The 19,076-nt window shown below is 45.5% G+C and overlaps 1 protein-coding gene across 4 annotated transcripts; it reads left to right on the top strand.

Annotated features, from left to right (window-relative positions):
* The first annotated feature begins 1,797 nt into the window (after positions 1 to 1,797).
* lrch4 (leucine-rich repeats and calponin homology (CH) domain containing 4) lies at positions 1,798 to 17,870 on the top strand. 4 transcript variants are annotated; one of them, XM_076148326.1, is made up of 18 exons: positions 1,798 to 2,182; positions 8,506 to 8,650; positions 8,814 to 8,943; positions 9,057 to 9,162; positions 9,241 to 9,487; positions 10,452 to 10,548; positions 10,841 to 10,958; positions 11,043 to 11,137; positions 11,227 to 11,285; positions 11,953 to 12,096; positions 12,432 to 12,500; positions 12,606 to 12,660; positions 12,742 to 12,802; positions 13,147 to 13,248; positions 13,475 to 13,572; positions 13,658 to 13,795; positions 13,932 to 14,009; positions 14,500 to 17,870. In XM_076148326.1, the coding sequence occupies exons 1-18, from the start codon at positions 2,008 to 2,010 to the stop codon at positions 14,719 to 14,721; spliced, it is 2,139 nt and encodes a 712-aa protein (XP_076004441.1). In that variant the 5' UTR covers positions 1,798 to 2,007; the 3' UTR covers positions 14,722 to 17,870. The 4 variants fall into 4 exon arrangements, with proteins under 4 accessions (XP_076004441.1, XP_076004432.1, XP_076004457.1 ...); XM_076148317.1 differs by having other exon boundaries at positions 1,799 to 2,182; positions 11,040 to 11,137; XM_076148342.1 differs by having other exon boundaries at positions 1,800 to 2,182; positions 11,040 to 11,137; positions 17,661 to 17,870.
* The last annotated feature ends 1,206 nt before the right edge of the window (positions 17,871 to 19,076 follow it).

Raw genomic sequence — 19,076 nt, 5'->3', positions numbered from 1 at the left:
AGAGGACAAATTGCACAATAGTTAATTGTGAACATCTAATCACTTTGTTTCAGACATCTTTAGGCATCGATTGGGCGCTCGCAGTGAGGAGTGAAACCTTGGTAGGACTAAATTTCTCTTCTACTTCTCTTCATTCTTTGGTTGTAGGACAGTCAGTTACACAGTTACATTGTGAGACATGTTTAAAGGAAAAAAATGTCCAAATGTCAGAAGAACAAAGTTGCAAACTCTGACAAAAAAGTTGTAATGTTACAAGAATAAAATCAGGATATTGAGAAAAACAAATCCTTTCAAATGTGACGGAGATTAAGTCGTAACATTTGGAAATAAAAGTAAAAATGGCAAAAGAATAATGTTGTGGTTATTTAAGATAATAGCTGAAATACTCTTTATTCCACTTTAAAATAATTATTTGAAATTTAGGTAACGAGATTGGAGCTTTGAATCACTATAGATGGAATGTAAAACGGATCATATGTCTGCTTTGTTATTGGTTGAAACCTGATTAGGTCTCCAGGCCTCTTGCTCTGATGGTTGAGTGTTAGCGTCGCTCTAACATAGTTTAGAACTCATGAAATTCAAAGCAGCAATCAAGTTGCGAAGACAAGACCCCGCCCCCACGCATGTCAATCAAATACACGCTCAACATGGCCACGCCCATTCATTTTCCGCTGCTCTCGCTGGCTGCACCCTCGCGTTGCAACACCCACCAAGCTCCGCAGATTAACAGACATGCACCTTTTCCGTTTTTGCCTAGCGAAATATTAGCAGAATAGTATACACAGTTGATATGATCAATGAAGTAAATTGATTGAAATTGACAAATAGAAGATTGTGAATATAAACTCAAGTAGTTGTCCACATAAAGCTGTAGTAGCTTGCAGTCAACGTGTATTTCTTTGGGAATCAGAGGGTCGCCGGTTCGAGTCCCCGTCTGGACCAAGAATTTGGACTGGCAGCTGCAGAGCTGTCAGTTTGCCTCCAGGTCCCTGTCGAGGTACCCTTGAGCAAGCACCTAATTCCTAAATTGCTCCACGGGCGCCGCGTTATGGCTGCCCTGCGCTAACCCCTCTGTAATGCATGTGTGTGTGTGTTGCGATATGTAAGAGGGGCACGCAAGACAAATTTCAAATGACGTGTTTGCATGATGACGTGTTTGCAAAGAAATTTGCGCAGAAATGTAGTTCTTAAAAAGAGCCGAATTTCTATTTTCACATCACTCTGAGACAACCTTTCACATTGTGTTGGCTAAACAATATCTATTTTATAAAACAGGGCAGGCAAACACAGCAAAGTGTGGGTGAGCCTGATGAAATTAATTTGATACACGCAATTCAATTATTTAATTAACTTATAAATGGTAGGACACACTATATAATTTCCAATCTAGAAATGTCCTATAAGGAGGATTGTTTTCTTTTTTGTAAGATATTATTTTTTATGTACTCATTACTATTTTTGTATTACATTTTTCAAGATTCTATATTTTAAAATTGATGCATGTTTATAGCCATAATAATTACGTAAATGTGCACAATTCGCAGGCTTGGTATGACATGCATTCATTTTGCATCCAGTCCTGTTTTGTGTTACATGGTAAGGAAGTGATCTCCCGTATCTCTACAAAAGTACAGGATCTGTTGTCATGTTACAGGGATTGGCCAGTCGGATTGATTACAATTTCCTATCAGCGGCCACAACCTTTTTTTCCACTCGTCACGCATTTATTTCGGAGGATAGAACCTTTAGTTCCGGCAGTGGTTTTTGCCCGAACACTTTAGCTTGACGTAACTTCCTGGAAGACTGACAGCGTTTAGCGCTCCGCTTAGTTGTTCCGTTGTTTGAGCGAAGCCCCGGAGTGGCGTCGTTGCGTGGGATTTTTCTCGGATCTAATTTCGTACTTTTAAAGTTTTCCCTGTCCGGAGGAGCACCGCGCTGGGAGCTGAAAACAAGCCGCGGGGTATGAGCGAGGAACGGACGCTTGAAACAAAGTAACCGCGGTGTTTGATGGCTGCTGGGGATCATGGAGCTCAGCTGCCGGCCACAGTCGCGGCGAGCCGTAGCGTGGAGAAGGCGCTAGAGGAGGCTGCGGCCAGCGGGGCGCTCAACCTGGCCAACCGCAAACTGAAGGAGTTTCCCCGCAGCGCCACCAACTATGACCTGTCCGACATCACACACGCAGGTAAGCCCGCTGCTCACTTAGTTCCTTAACTTGTGCGGGAAGCGGATGAGCTGCGGCCGCCTTTTGTTTAATCATGGCCACCTGCGTCTCTGCCTCATCGGGCCGAGGTGTCGCTGTGGAAAGTGTGACATCTAACGTGGCCGATTGGGGGCGGAAGAGCGAGAACGTACACAAATGCGTTTTCGCGACAGTAGCTGCGCTTTGTGGTTCCTATGCTATTGTGATTGTTTATTCTTATTGTGATTCTTTCTAATGTGTGGTCTGTAAAGAGATTGTGGAATAGTATATGCACAGGTGAATGTTGGCTCTACTTGCCTTAAGTCGTTTTCTCACAGGAAATGATGGAATATTTCCTGCTGTAACTTGAGTTTATTTGTAGAACATTGCAGTTTAAAGTCGTGGTCAACTGGGAGGAAACGACAACGTAACAATGCAAATTTTCGTGATGATTACGTTGCCTCTTCATGCAAAAGAGGCATTTAGTCAGGAGTATAAAACGTAAATTGAAGTGAACATGTTTGTTTGTGGGTTAAAGTGAATTGAGCCCTGGTGGAAGAGGATTACATCCTCCCTTTCCCAATCCCAGATACTTAAAATGAATCTTGTTAGGCAGGGATTTAAATCTCTGCCCCCCCCTCGCCTCCCGTAACCGTGGTAATTATGACCATTTGCTCTGGAGAAGTTGTCTATGCTGGAACATGTAACCACACGATGATGGAGGTGACGAGTAGATGCTTGGATTAAGGCTAAGAGAGTTTGTAAAGCAGAGAGCTGCTGATGTCATAGTTGATGTTTGATTGTCCAGGAAGCTGCAGAGGTCCTGGACGCTGGAAAGGCCTCCAGACTGCGACTGTGGCTCCGCCCACACAGCAGCGCTAAACAGCAGTATAGCATAAATTTGTTGGTTCCTTTTACTTATCTTTTTACCTTTAATTTCACTAAGGAGTACTCGGTTAAGTTGGTACTGGAGGACAAGCGTACTATCAGGAGTAGTACTCTAAAGCTTTGGCCTTTAGATTTGATTTACGATTAAGCTGCAGCAAATTATTTAAATGCGAAATGATTCAATTATTTTAATCCAATTAAATGCAATGGCAAGGAATGTCCGTCTTTGTTTTTTCTTCTTCAGGAGAAGTAACTCCCTCTAACCCTAACCACAGCCTTTTAAGTTGAAGATAAGATGAGGTGTGTTACGCAAACACTCATCACTCGTTTGCTCAATATTTCCTCAATCTCTCTCACATTTTCTTGTTACTATTCTATCGTGTAAACATATTTGGATGTTTCCGTCGACCATAAAATCTTTTTCATCAAATCTTTTCTCTTTTGATGAATTTGGTGAGATTTCTTGTTTTGGTTCCGTCACCGTTCTGAGCCTTGGTTTAGTTTATTGAGTCACATTTTGTCTAAATAAAAGCCAGTTTGGAGCCATTCATCATGTTTTCTAGCTAAAATGATGTCATTAGTCTCAGGCCTCTCATAGAGCAGACACTAGCTCGCTGGGTGTTGGTGTCTTAAGCCAGAGTGAGCCAGCAAACAGCAGAGTCGTCTTTTGTTCTATGAAGCTCTTTCGTTTCGTCGCTCTGGGCCGTTTTCTGCTTGAATAAAAAACTTTTCTACATGTAATTGTAGCCTAAAGAAACGTTATGAATGCTGTGGAGTCTTCCTTCAGTCTGAGCCACCCGAGGCTCAGCAGCGCCTAAGATAATACACACACACACACACACACACACACAAACACACACACACACACACACACACACACACACACACAGACACAGACAGACACTCCTCCCACTGGAGCAGCTTCCCTTCAGGAAGGTCATAGGTTCACACACATACACACACACACGCTTGCCTTCCCCTTCCTCAGTAGCTCAGAGAACAAAGCCTGGTTGTTGTGCTGCGAGACCCTAAAGTTTGAGTTATTAGAACATAGAACCTTTAATAAGTCGACCCCATGACTGATACTCCGTTGCCTGATGGGTCGGAGATGTAACCTAAAAGTGAGTTCATACCTCTGCCAAGGCTGAGCCGTCCTGTTATGTCCTGCAAGAATCGCCTCACAGGTTTGAAGGACGCCGCCAACGCCGCTCTGATGCTTTGCCTATATTGAGATTACATCATGATGTGAATTGCCACAAACCTAACAAACTGCATCACTTGTATTTAGGCCACGCCCATTTGCAGTTGACCTGATTTTTCACTATTTAGATTTTTTTGTTTCTCCTGCTACAATTTTTGCATCAATTGTCTTTAAATAGAGTTACAGACTCTCTGCACCGACGTGGACAAACATTAGATTTTTGTTTATGTTCTTAACCATTTACCATCTAATTGGCTGTGAACGTTGAGTGGGCATGGCTCAGTCTCAAAGTGCTGCGTCTCATGAATAAATGAGTCCGCTGTAACTCAACTTAGTGGACATGTGACCTCACAACTTATAGAACAAATGGACCTCAACAGTTCCATTTGCTCAAACAATTGACATATAGTCAGCTGCTGAGAAGCTGAAGCTTTACTGTGTGTGTGTGTGTGTGTGTGGTGACCTCAGCTGGAAGTATTCTGTGTCAGTTGTTTACATCTGCTCTGTGTCATTAAAGGAGGCCGTGTTTGTGTGCATATGTGTGTTCGTGTGCATACGTGTGTGTGTGTGTGTGTTTCCTGCAGCGTGGCGGATGTGGCTTCTTGCTGGTTCAGGCGTTACTTCTGCTTTGTCTCGTACGCCTCCTGGTCGCCTCATACTCTCTGTCTGGACGTGTTTCAGTACATTTTCGTCGCTGTCAGAACGGCGACTCCGTCCGCTGAGTTACACATAAGTCGACTTCCTCAGAGAGCGGTCAGAAATGACATCATCCTGTTATGAACTGAACTGCATGATGGGTATTTGTAGAGTGAAATTTCCCTCTCAGCTCAGAGGATTGATTATTGGAAATCAAAACTCTTTGATCTTTTCTGGATGTTGACATGACGTGACTTCAGGGCAGGAAGGCGATGAAGAAACGCTTTGATGCGACCCCCCTCTTGTAAAACTCATGAAATATGGGAACGCTTGGGAGTTTTACTGGCAGATAAAAGTTGTCTTGTTTTATAAAGTGCTAGATTGGAATCTCAGCTGTGTGTGTGTGTGTGTGTGTGTGTGTGTGTGTGTGTGTGTGTGTGTGTGTGTGTGTGTGTGTGTGTGTGTGTGTGTGTGTGTGTGTGTGTGTGTGTGTGTGTGTGTGTGTGTGTGTGTGTGTGTGTGTGTGTGTGTGTGTGTGTGTGTGTGTGTGTGTGTTCGCTCTCAGTGCAGCAGCTGGTGGGGAGGGGGAATCCCTCTGTTCTCCCATGGGGGGTAACCAGAGAAAAGGCGTCTGCAAACACACACAACCATCATCAGGAGTGTATGTGTGTGTGTGTGTGTGTGACCTCAACTTCACTGTCCCAACGTGAGGAGACACAAATGTTTGTTTTCTTGGTGAGCACTTTGTGCACATCGGGCTCATTTATAGAAAGTTTTCAATCATGGCGGTTTTCAAAATGTCCAATGCTTTAGATGTAACAGTTAGGTTCTGCTCCACGTCGGGTTTGGTCGGACTTCCTTCAGACTTTGTTCCAATGTTTCTCCCCTCCTCCTGGCTTTACGTTTGTAAATAATCTGGACCGCTCGCTTATGTAAGACAGCAGATCTGAATTGTCAACCCCCCAAGCATTTACTGCCCCCTGTTGATTATTATTTTTGTACTTGAATATAAGGTTGCTCTGTGAAGTATTGTTTTGAGTACAAAGTGTCTGTTGGACCTCATGAGGTGACAGACGGATCCACAAGCTAACACCGACACGTAGATCTGAATACGTGTCCATCCTGTAGGTGCAGAGTCTTCAGAGGTGTGGAAGATCTCGTGTTGTGTTTGTGTTGTTGCACTTTTTGCATGAGAAGCTTTGCATGAGAGACACACAGAGAGGGAGAGAGAGAGACGGGGAGGGAGAGAGAGGTAGAGAGACAAAGAGGGAGGGAGAGAGACACAGACAGAAAGGGGAAGAGAAACAGAAGGGGAAGGAGAGGGAGACAGAGAGAGAGAGAGACATCTTCAAAATGGAGTCAATCAGAACGTTTTGTGTTCTAAAATGAAAGTGAACAGCTTCAGTTTCACAGCAAACCAACAGTTTTGCTCTTCTGCCATGCGCTGGTCTCCACAAACACACTCACACTCTCCTGGTATCTGAGCGTCGCTCATCTCGTAGGCCACATCCTGTGTGATGCCAGCGACTGGCGTTTCTGCCGGCACCCTGCCAAAGTCTTCAAACAATGGCTGATGACGGATCGTGAGACGACACAGAGCCAATAAAGGGACGATTGATCACATAATCTCTACTGTTTGTGGTCTGAAGAGCAAAGGGTTAACTGGTGCTTAGATGCTTGCAGCATCTTCAGGCTGCTGGGACGGCTCGCTGACTTTAGACTGCAGGTGGATTCAGACATGGTTTGTTCAGTGCGTGTGCGTCTGACGGTGGCTTCTGCTTTGTTCTTGGTGTTTGCACTTCCTGTTGTGAGATCACATGAGAGCAGGCTGATGTCAGAGGATGCAGGGCCTCAGCGGGGCCTCAGGTGATGCAATCCAGTCTGCCGTCTCCTGAGTTTCCCTCGCTTTCCTTACAGTGCCTCTACCAACAAGGTAGTTAGGCGTGTGACTAGTTCATGTATGTAGAAGTGTACCGACTGTCAGCAGTGATGTCGGCAGTGATGTCAGCGACGTCCTGACCCGTCATCAGACCACACAGCTGCGCCCTCACCTGCACCTTTCTGATGATCTGCTCTCGTTCTGTAACCACATAATGGCAGGTTTGCACGGCGTCTGGTTCAGTCAGCAGTGTGGTGAGACGGCGTGATGACACTTTGTTTACCAGTTAGAAAGTTAAGAAATTACAAAGTTGAGCTTCGGTGGCTGCACTTCAACTTAACATGAGGGGTAAAATATATATTTATATGTTCAAATAATATATGTTCTTTTATGTTTTGGGACCTCACACTCCTAAAATGTTACACAATGCAACTTTAACAAAATGTTCCAAAAACAAAAAATGGTGTTTTAATGATAATAAATTCAAAATGGCACGATTTAATCGTTGAAACCAATCAAAATAAACCAAAGTTTCCAAATACTGATAGATTTAAAGTTGTTGAGATGAATGTCAGGGTGGCACAACCTGAATCATGCGACTTGTATTATGAAATGAAGAGGGAATGACATAATGGTAATCGATATTGCATCACCAGAGGATCCCAAGTGGAGTCGCCTCAAGAACGGAGGGAGAAAGAAAAGGCTAGCATATTTCCTGTCATTGATTTAATAATCTTCAAGTATAGTAAATACAAAACATCATGCTAAAGATGTCTTACAATAAATCGTTGGAATATATTTATTTTCCCAAATAAGTCACAATTTCACAACTGATCATTTCACTTAGAACCTCCTAGTTGACCTAGTTGGTTTTGGGCCGAGTCTCTTATTTTGAAAGAGGTGGGTGTGTTTGGTGCTGGTAAGAGGGTGCTGTTGTTCCACAACAAATGAGGACATAATGGAGGCTCGGCTCCCTCCTCCATCCTGTGTCTTTGTTTGATCTTGACTCTTCTGTGTTGTGAAAATGGAGTCAGACAGGTTTGATTCTTGATTCGTCTCTTCTGCTCTCGGGTCTTTGTGCGCTTTTTGTTCGTAGCTGAATTCATTTTGCAGCAGAACGCGTCACATCTCAGCGACTCTGGAGATCCGAGTCCAGGCCTCAAACCCGCAACCCAAGAGTGCCGCCCGAACTCCGACTCGACCCAAAATGTAATGTTGCGAGTCCAAACCCGATATAATTCTGTCCAACACACCTGAACCCGACTAGCGACCAGAGCAACCACAGGGAGCGGCACAAACACTTTGATACGACGTATTTCACAAGCAGTCATATGTACAAACCAGGAAGCCCATTTCATATTCAGCCTGTGGGAACTTTGAGTTTTGATATGTTCACATTTCTTTGTACCAGGATTTGGTTTGTTTTGTTACACCCCCTTACTGGGCATGCTCACTACACCCCATCATTACACACTTCCTCTACTTTTTAAATAGAATCACCCCCAGTGTGTGTGTGTGTGTGTGTGTGTGTGTGTGTATAGATGCATTCTGTGGGCATTTTTATTTCCTGGAGAAATAAATCCAGGACAATTGAGGGGAATTCCAGGTCCCCTGAAATGAAGCTCATAACGCAGACGATTACCTTTTCTGTGGTCTCTCATTCAGACAGAATAAGTATTCAGGAATCATTAATTGATCGATCTGATTATTGTTTGTTTGTAGATTTGTCCAAGAATCGTCTGTGCGAGCTGCCAGAGGAGCTCTGTCACTTCATCTCCCTGGAAACGCTGAGCCTTTACCACAATGGGATGCGTTCAATGACCTCCAGCCTTGGCAACCTGCAGGCCCTCACCTACCTCAACCTCAGGTAACTCAAACCAACACAAGCACCAAACCTGGGCGTTTGCTGCTTAGCACAGATCAAGCTGCTGAATTGGAGTGTGTTGCAATCCAATGCAGTTTTGCCCAGACATGTGCCTCTATGATGACATGCTGTGTGTGTGTGTGTGTGTCTCTGTGTCTCTCCACAGTCGGAATCTTCTTTCAGGTTTACCCCCGGCGGTGTTTCAGCTTCCTCTTCTGCGAGTTCTCATCGTTAGCAACAACAAGCTGTCTGCACTGCCTGCCTCCATACACACCCTCACACAACTCCGACAGTTGGTATGACTTGCACACACACACACACACACACACACACACACACACACACACATACATACGCACACTGTTTTTGCAGTGCTGCATCAGTGTGTTCTCCCTGTCACCCTCTGAAGGATGTGAGCTGTAATGAGCTGCAGTGTTTGCCGGCAGAGCTCGGTCAGTTGGAGAGTCTGAGGGATTTGAACCTGCGGAGGAACCAGCTCACCACTCTGCCTGGAGGTACAGACATGTGACCTGCAGTAACACACAGACGCAGAACCAGAATCTCTCAGTAACTGACTTTTCCTTGTCTTTCAGAAATCTCTGAGCTGCCCCTCGTGCGGCTCGACGTGTCGTGCAACCGCATCTCCCACGTGCCCTTGTGCTATCGCTACCTGCGACACCTGCAGAGCATCACGCTGGACAGCAACCCGCTCCAGATGCCGCCGGCGCAGATCTGCTCCAAGGGCAAATTCCACATCTTCAAGTACCTGAACATGGAAGCCTGCAAGAGGAACCAGGAGGAGCTAGAGAGACACCTGAGGCCCACAGGCTTCAACAGCTGGTGAGGGAACCGCAAACGCACGGCTTCACACACACACGTCTGTGCTAACCAGTCTGACCGGTTTACGTTGTTAAATTCATAACATTTAATTATATAGAAAAATCAGAAAAAGACTTGACTAACAAAATCATCTGTGCTTCACATGCATTCAGTCTGATCTGATGTTAGTGAGATGACAGAGAGTGTGCTACTATGTTCATGAGGAATTAAAATAGTTCTGGAATGTTCTTGCAGTGAAGCACGTTCACTGTCCTACAGTTTTGTAGGACAGTGTTTTGTAGAGTGTTTACCTCTTTGGAAGAACATAGACAGGATTGAGAGCCTGGGTGGAGCTTCTTTTTTCTTCCAACTGAACTGTTGGATGCAGGGTTCTCATGTCTGTGAAGGTTGTGTGTGGACCCTGCTCCACATGACAGCTTACTTCTGCATTCTGCCTCTATGTTGTCACAATTGTTAAAATGCATCCAAATGCTGCTTTGTCACTCATCTCTGCTTCTCTCTGTCCTGCTCTCAAATCCGGCGTGCGCTTGCTAGCCGAATGTTACGGTGTCATGTAACCAAACATGACAGCAGCGTCATTTGTTGGACTGACAGCTGATTGGTTCATAATCGTTTTTGCGGAATGTTTGTGAATTTGATTAGATAGAAATTTAAACAGCTTTACCAAGTGACGTTGTGTTGTCAAATGTACGTCTTCATTTAACCTTTCGCGAGCGACGTGTTGCCGACCCCTGCTTTAGATAATGGAATGAAATGAGTTACGATTTTGTTAGAAGTTTTCACTCGAGATGACAGAGTGACTGCATAGGGAATAAATGGAATAGTTGGGTTTATCAAATATTCATCATCTAAACTGGATCCAGGCTAGACTGAGGAAGCCAGAGATGAGTAATGACGCGGTAGCTTCCCATCCATAACGGAGCGTGTTTGTGTGTGTGTGTGTGTGTGTGTGTTTTCCCTGCAGCCTGTCTGATCATGAGCTGTTCTCCACTCAGTTCGGGGGTTTGGATTCTGGTTTCAACAGCGTAGACAGCGGCAGCAAACGATGGTCTGGGAATGAGGTAAAGACTACACAACCCCCGAGGAAATGCAAACGCTGACATGAACGCACCAAACACATAAAGGAAACGTTTTGTAACCAAACATCTGAGGGCAAGTTAGGACACAAAAACATCAAGACGTACTGAACAACCTTCACTGTGGATGTTCCAGATTTGACTGCAGCTCTCCTGGATCATATGAGATGTTGACTGCCAGAATGAGCTCAAGTAGAACAAGAAATATGCAAACAGTGTAGCGCTCAAGCTCATCAGTCACAGATAAGTGATCCATAATTCCTTTCCGCTCCTCCAGTCGGCTGACGACTTTTCTGAGCGTTCAGTCCGCATGGCCGAGGTCAGCAGAGACCAGAGGAATCTGGAGGAGGAAGAGGAGGAGGAGGTGGAAGGCTCCCCGCTGGAGGTGAAAATAGGTAAGTGTTAATTTTCTTCCTCCCTTCCTTCTTTCTTTCCTTCCTTCCCTCCATCTTTCTTTCATTGTTTTTTCTGTGTAGCAGTGAACGGCGTGGAGGAGCGGGTGGACTTAATCGACACCAGTGTGATGGAGGAGGAAGAGGAGAAGATCAGGACGGCTCTGCCTACACCTCCTCTGGTATCTTCACACACCAAACAGCTGATCGTCAGTCCTGTTCTCCTTCACATCAGGCAGGTTATTGATTGTGTCATTGATCTCATTGACAGGAGCAGAAAGAGTCTTTGTCATCTGCACTGTCCCAAAGCCAGGACTCGCCAACACAAAGGTGAGACACACACACACACACACACACACACACACACACACACACACACACACACACACACACACACACACACACACACACACACACACACACACACACACACACACACACACACACACAGGGAAGGAAGAGAGACACAGTGCTGTTTGTGTGCTGCTGCAGATAGATTTAGATGTGTCTTGTCGCTATGACGACAGCTACAAGGCCCCAATGCATGTGGCACAGCGGAGTTCCTCAGGGCTCATTGAGTGGAAGCAGTGATGGAATGATGGGGGGAAAAAAACAATAATGCTGACATGTTTGTATTCTCGAGGGAGGGGGGGGGCAGGAAGTGACGGGGCTCATGGGAAATGCTGAAGCTTCACCAGAGGCTCATGTGTTCATGTTCACTTACACTGAAAACTGAGAAACTAAGTCTGTTGAGGCTGATTTTCACAAACGCAGAACGATTTCTCACTCCCTCACTCGCTCTGCATCCCCCCCCCCCCCCCCCAACTTTTCCACCGTGGGAAATGTCAATACTCTACGTTTATCATTACTTGCTGTTAAACATTAAACGCTGCGGTGAGCTTATGTAAACGGGAACTTCACCACCTCTACACACAACAATTGTAGTTTATAAAGTGAGTTTTTTTAGCAGATTTCTTTAATGGTCATCGCTCTGCAGGTCGAGTCTCCACGTGGACTTGGGTCCCTCATTGCCCCTGTCGCCCTCCAGTCCAACACTGGAGGAGCGTCGGCGCCCGGGAACGCTGCTCATCTGGCAGGAGAGAGAGCGGCAGCAGCAGCAGCAGAGGGAGAGAGCGACTAGGTAATGAAACCACTGTTTGTAGTAAATGTACACTTGAAATAGAGATGTACCTAACTGTACGCATTTACCTCCGAAATGCACAGATAAGACAGCATTTTCAAGCCATTTGAGTTCCAAAACCTTTGGAGGTATTTTTTTTTCTCGCTTATAAAACATTTCTCCAAACTGGAAAATGCATAATTTATAACTTTTCCAGGATTTTCCAAAAGCATTTGAATGGATTAAACACAAAGATGTCACATGACTTCCCAATACGGATTGTCTGAATTCCCATATAGCCGCATGCTCACTGGAAAGTCTCTGATGATTCCATCTCTGTTCAAACCTCACTGTAGTCTGCTGAGGACAACCTCTAAAGCAGGAAGTCATGTGACCACTGTGGGGCAGACGGGAAGTAGCTTATGGTGAGAGTTCTGGTTCCCTTTCCTTTTATTGCGCTCCAAAATTAGAAATGGAGTTTGAGGGCGTGGACCTCTGCCTGTGAATAAACGGTGCTTGTCTCCCTCTAGTGGCGCCTCACCAGAGGACAACGGCGCCCCCACAGGCTTGAGGCAGCGCTGCGCGGTGAGTCCACTTCCTGTTTTACACAGGCTAGGTTCAGGCTACGTTCAGGTGTCGTGGTAAATCTGAACTTTGTTCTTACAGAGTGCAGAGCAGATGAGCGCTGTCTGTCCTCCATCACTGCAACGCTCCGCCAGCAGATCAGGTACCACACACAGAAATGTTAATGTACATTGTTTTTAATATATTTTTAATATATAATCTAGAAGAAACTGCATAAAACACACCTTTAATTGTATTGGTTTCAGAACATTGCCACAGTCAAACATTTGCAGAAATTTCCCATTTACTTTACTAAATCACTCAAATTCAGGAAAAGTTTAAATGGCAAAATAGATTTTAAATCAGAACATGAAACAAGTAGAGTTTGTATATTTGTGTACAATCTGGTGTACGCTGCATTTTTGTAATGAGCAGAAGTTGAATTAAAGCTGATTACATCATAATGCTTCTCTGTACTGAATGAAATGTTTTGTATTGTCCTGTCAGATGTTCCGTCCTCTCCAAAGACGTCCCCTCCCCCGGGTCAGGCTCAGAAACCAAACAGCTTCCTGTTCCGCACGTCTTCCCGCAGTAACGTCAAACCCACTGGTATGGAATCTCTCTCTCTCTCTCTCACACACACACACACACACACACACACACACACACACACACACACACACACACACACACACACACACACACACACACACACACACACACACACACACACACACACACACACACACACACACACACACACACACACACACACACACACACACACACACACACACAGTGTCACAGCCATATTGTGACATTTTTTTCCTGTCAGGTGTCGTCTGTAGTCTGGGCGAGTCTGGAAGGAGTGAATCCCGCATGACGCTGCAGTCACCTAAGGAAGAGAGACCGGACATCGTACAACTACGCAAGGTAACGGAAGCATCCAGCTGGAGTGTAACAGCAGCAGATCTCTGTGCCGGAGCGTCCAGGTGATTTTCGTTCCCTTCCTCGACAGACTCTGGAGTCTCGGCTGAAGGTGACGCTAGACGACGATCTGGGCGACGCTCTGTCCAACGGCACTGTCCTCTGCCAGCTGGTCAATCACATCAGACCAAGATCTGTGTCAATCATCCACATTCCATCTCCAGCTGTGGTATGTAAGAGGGAGGTTGTGAGAGTCAGAGGAAGAATGGAGACACAAACATTCATGTCTTCCATCCATAAATATTACATTTCTGTACTTTGTTTATTCAGTCCATAATTTTCAAATGTTATGCTTTTGCTTTCAGCCAAAGCTGAGCTCAGCAAAATGTCGACTTAATGTAGAAAACTTCATTGCTGCCTGTCGCAAGCTGGGAGTCCCTGAGGTAAACATGACACGTCTCATTCTCACAGCTGTCTAATAACTCTCCAATATTGTCCCAAAAATCATCTTTACTCCAGATTTAGTTTCATGTGTCTAAGACTTTAGCACAGTGCTGTTAAGTCACCTTACATGTGCTTTTTTAACCCTTTGAAGTCGCCAGCACATCACCTGTCCAAAGTGTGGACCTGTAGTGACGCCACACTGACACACAGCCTCCGATTGTGTGTACAGCTGCACACAACCACCACCAGGGAGCAACATGTCTCAGTGCTCCAGACAGGTTGCTTCACATTAAATGATGTGAAGCAGAACATGGTATTAACCTTTTAGAGCTAGTGGCGTCTCGACGGGTCCATTAACGAAAACCTGAAACCAGTGTGAAGCTGCTGGCCGGCCTCAAAGGGTCAATCAATCAGTCTAACACTACAACCTTTCCTGTGTGTTAACAAATACCTTTGTGTTTACGCTTCTTCCTCTTCCTCGTCGCCCAGACGGTGGTGTGTGTTTGCTCTGATGTGCTTCTGTGTAAGCTGCCCGCTGTGCTGCGCTGTGTCGTGGCCCTGCTGGCCACGGAGGAGGGGGAGATGGTGGAGGACCAGCCCCCCTGCCTCTCCTCGTCTTCCTCCTCCTCGCTGCTGTCCACAGATTTCCTGCTCTTCTACTGCGTGGTCATGGCGCTGTTCTACGCTCTCTACTGCTACATCCTCACCTAGAGGAGCGACCAAGAACAGACTTCACCTTAACACACAATGTGCCTAAAAATGTCAATAGTTACACACACACACACACACAGGCACACACACACACACACAGGCACACACACACAGGCAACAGTGTGTGTGTGCATGTGATCTCCAGAGCACATTGGCCGTATACGAGCACCTTTACAGAACAAACAGGTTACCGGATGTCGGAACAGGAAGCACTACTATGAGCAGAAGAACCTTTTAATGCCTTAGCATCATTTAGCCTTCACTCTGTCACAGCACGGCTGCTGCAGGCCGGAGTTCTGGTCCTTTGGAGCGACTCTGGAGGCACACATCGTCTCGCTCGGTACTGAACTGTTCAGACATCACATCAAAGCTATGATTTGACGGTGTCCTTTTAATACAGGGAGGCGTCACCATCAAACTGTTAACCGCCACCAAATACTTCTCACATGTTCATAGTGTTAAAGTCCTGCATACACCAGTTTAGTGAAGTATAATCTAGGAGCCCAATACACAAAACCCATGTGGGGCCCATAACCCTGCACTTTACTGCGGGCTGCACATAAGCGGTACATAGATCAGCCTCCTCCTGGGTCCGGTGTAGTCAAGTTTGTTTCTCTTTGTTTATCCCTCCTGCTTCATTTCAATAAAAATCAAAGTTAACGTTTAAATGTCACAAGAATCATACATAAAAACCTACTGGTGCTTATGGGACTACAAATGATTACATTTAAACAGCGTTACACTGGAGGAATGAGACGTAACTATTTTATTCACCCAAACCAAAAACCCTCATCTGTGCAATACATTAATACACTTACAAGTATTCTGTCCATCCTTCACCACAGTACTTAATGTACTTTTTAGTATTAGTGTTTACGATGGAACTGGGATCCACTGATGGTTTAACGCTGCAAGCTTGACCGTGATGTCATCTGACCGTCGGTCTCTACACTCATGCGGGCCGACAGAAACCATACACACATAACTGCCGTGTTGAAATTAAACTTCACCGGTTCAATGTGAGCACTTGCGTGGCAGCGGTGAGCATCTGCCAAGCTTTAGGTCAGTGCGAGTTCGCAACAGCCGAGTGTCGGTGCCTCCAGAGCTGCTGGGCCCCTGGCTGAAGCTCTGGCCTGCAGGAGCGTCTGTGACCTGCAGAGGAGGAGAAGCTGTGGACTGAACTGTGAATGTGATGAGTTTATTTTTTTTTTAGCTTTGAGAAAGATGCATGCGATGTGTTTATGATTATTCTGATTCCAATACGTTACTGACAGACGCTCACAGGGAGCGGCCTCTCTGTCTGCAATGTTCCGTGTGATCAGCAGGGGGCAGTGTTGTTACAGTGGCCCCCCCGCCCCCACACACACACATACCCTGACGGTACAAAGCAGGAGTGTATAAAGTCCTTCATATTGTCCAGCTTTCTTTGCTTTTGTGTCTGTACAAATGTTAACACTATATTATTAAATTATTGTCTATTTATTTTGTTTGTTAGGAGCAGAAGCCTCAGTACATTAGAGTCAATGTTCCTGTTTTTACACTTTAAATAGCATGTTTGTCTGCTTTCACCACTCACACCTGTAACACTGCAGTCAGGGAAACTCCTTCCTTTCTCCTGTAAACACCGGCTCAAGACAAATATCCCAGGAACTAATGTCTAAGTTTAGGAAAACAGTCCAAGCAAACAAAGCTCATCTAGAAAATTCCACAACATTTTTGGCTAATTCCCATGACCAAGTGGTTAACTCTCGGCCACACTTGATGCTGTTGAAGCTGCTGTTTGTTTACGTGACTCACCCGAGTGACGCAGCAGCTGATCCCTCTGTCCGCTGTCTGTCCACACGTCTGGAGCACAAATGATTCCCTGTGAAAAGATGGAACATATGATTAATTGAATGACTTTTGCTGTTCCGCCTGCTGTCAAACTGCTTTTTCTACGGTTAGAGTCAGAATGTGTATTTTACTAAGTGAAACTGGATCCGTCCGTGGCTCAGACCAAACTCCTCTGAAGATGTCATGTTGTACCTTATATTTATATATGATGCTCTTTTGTGTATTATGGAGAATTTGAGTTTATACAAATTTATAAAGCTTCCTTCACTTTAAAGAAATTATTAAAAAAAATGAACTTCGTCAATTTGCTGTCTGTCTGCTTGCTGCTGCGTCTTGTCGTCTTCCTGAGCTGCAATCAGGGAATCTGCAGAGCCCAAACGTTCCCAGTGGAAACCTACTTCAATGAGTTTGTTTACATTTATTTAGAAGATTTGAAGCGTCTTTTTGCGAGTGGGCCTGCAGATATCCTGATGATTCGCTGCCATGTGCTTTCACGCCGTCAAACCCTCTGTGTCACAACTCCCAGCTGCCTGTTGGGGGCGCAGGTGAGTCAAAGGTTTGTGCAGCGGCTTTCAGAAGGAGGCGCTGAGGTTCATTAGATAGTGACTTAGCAGAATCTACTACAGGTGAGATCTGATCCTGTAGAACAGGGCCCCTACGATTACGGCATATACAGAATTATACTGTGGTCATAATCCCCCACGTCAGAGTGCAGCGCAAATTTCGAAGATAGTTTTGTGTTCAATCGCAGAAAAGATGTCAGCATCCGGAGCAAACTGCTCATTTATTTTCAATCAAACAGTTTTCCAAGTCCTTGTTTTTTCCTGAAGTAACATCATTCTGGAGCCATCATGCCTTCACCTCTCAGGCCTGCAGATCCTTCAATGAACTCCTCTTTTTTAAATGCATCAGATTTATCTGACTAATTGCATTCTGATTCATTTATGGAGAGAAAGAAATTGACAAAACATGCCAATGATCCATGTTGATCCTCTTCAACCTCAGCAGCTTAACTGAACAGGTTCTGTGCTGAAAGATGAGCCCACAGGTGTGTTTCTCTGCATGTGTCTTACCTGCCTTCCCAGGACTCCTTGTGTTCCCCGCAGCTCGTCACGGAGGTGGAGGGGCTGACGCGTCTCGCTCAGACCGTGCAGGCGTTGGTGGATGTGGCAGACGGCCTCCAGCGGAGCGCGAAGAGGGAAACGTCAGGGGCCGGCGGCTCGTCGCAGTGCTGAGGGGATCTATGCCAACGGACACATTTCAGAGCCGCTGTTTGTTTTTAAACCTACTTCTCTATTAAACTCTCTTCTCCTTTAGTAAGTGAGCACAGAGCCGTTGCATGTCTTCTTCTTTCACGGCTCATCAAAGCTTTCAATTGTAAACTAGACTGAATTATTTACAGCACACAGCAAAGACAAAAACAGCAGAGCTACAAATCATAAAAACTAAAACGGCACTGATTAGAGTTCATACCTCCGCCAAGGTCAAGAAGGTATTGAGGTTATTGATTAGATAACAGATTCAATGAAATTCGGCAATAACGTTTTAAGATCCAACAAACAGGACATAATAACAGAGGTAAATGCAGTCGCACGCACGCCTGCACACACACTCTTCCTCAATACACCGCCTGAGATGAGGAAGACTAGCTGCCTGCACTTTATTAATCAGTTGTGTCTTTAATCACGAGTCAATTAGCAGCGCGGCTTAACTGACTATCGGATTAATTGCCTCGTCACGTAGCCCCATCTGCCACACACACACACACACACACACACACACACACACACACACACACACACACACACACACACACACACACACACACACACACACACACACACACACACACACACACACACACACACACACACACACACACACACACACACACACACACACACACACACTCCCCTGCAGCTGCCCGCCTGCAGGTTGGAGCTTGACAGATCTTCAGGACGGACGTGTCCAACTACAAAACAAACCTACAGACTTGTCGAACATGTCCAACGGCTTCTTGTTTCCAATTTCATACCCGCTTGATCTCTCACACACTGCTGCAGAACTCCACTACAGATGATGCAGCCAAGTCAATGCTGTGGTTTCCCATGATAAAGACATAATTAGTAAAACTGGGATGCAAACAAAGCTAAAGAGCTGAGGGAGGTCCCTGCCCCACTGGAGCTAAGGGGAGAGGCTCTGATGCTGTTAGAGGGCAAAAGGTCACAGCCTGTTAGGGGAGGAAAAGTGAAAACACCTGACACAAGGACAGTGTATTCACCTGGTTCCTGAGTGTCTGACTCCACACACACAGACGGTACAGGGACTTGTGTCGGGCGGGAAGAAGAGGGAGGATCAGTAAAGTACTTATGTGTGTTTTGGGACTACGACTCTGATGTTTTGATTGCTACAAATGTCTGCTTGTGCACTTTATACACACACTTTGCAGCCTACATTTGGCTCTAATGTGGCCCAAATCACTTCACCACATTCAGATCACATCAGGTTGAAGAAATACTCAC

This window comes from Genypterus blacodes, unplaced genomic scaffold, assembly GCF_046128005.1.
Source record: "Genypterus blacodes isolate CSIRO-AG114 ecotype Tasmania unplaced genomic scaffold, CSIRO-AGI_Gbla_v1 ptg000002l_1, whole genome shotgun sequence".
Classification (NCBI taxonomy): Eukaryota; Metazoa; Chordata; class Actinopteri; order Ophidiiformes; family Ophidiidae; genus Genypterus; species Genypterus blacodes.
The sequence above is the reverse complement of the archived record's forward strand: the minus strand, read 5'-3'. Positions and strand labels throughout refer to the sequence as shown.

Bases quoted from the DNA above. Each gene is read 5' to 3' on its own strand.
- lrch4 (XM_076148317.1), top strand. From the start codon at position 2,008: ATGGCTGCTGGGGATCATGGAGCTCAGCTGCCGGCCACAGTCGCGGCG. The intron at 8,651-8,813 runs GTAACTCAAACC...GTCTCTCCACAG, and splicing joins CTCACCTACCTCAACCTCAG to TCGGAATCTTCTTTCAGGTT. The intron at 13,573-13,657 runs GTAACGGAAGCA...CTTCCTCGACAG, and splicing joins ACATCGTACAACTACGCAAG to ACTCTGGAGTCTCGGCTGAA.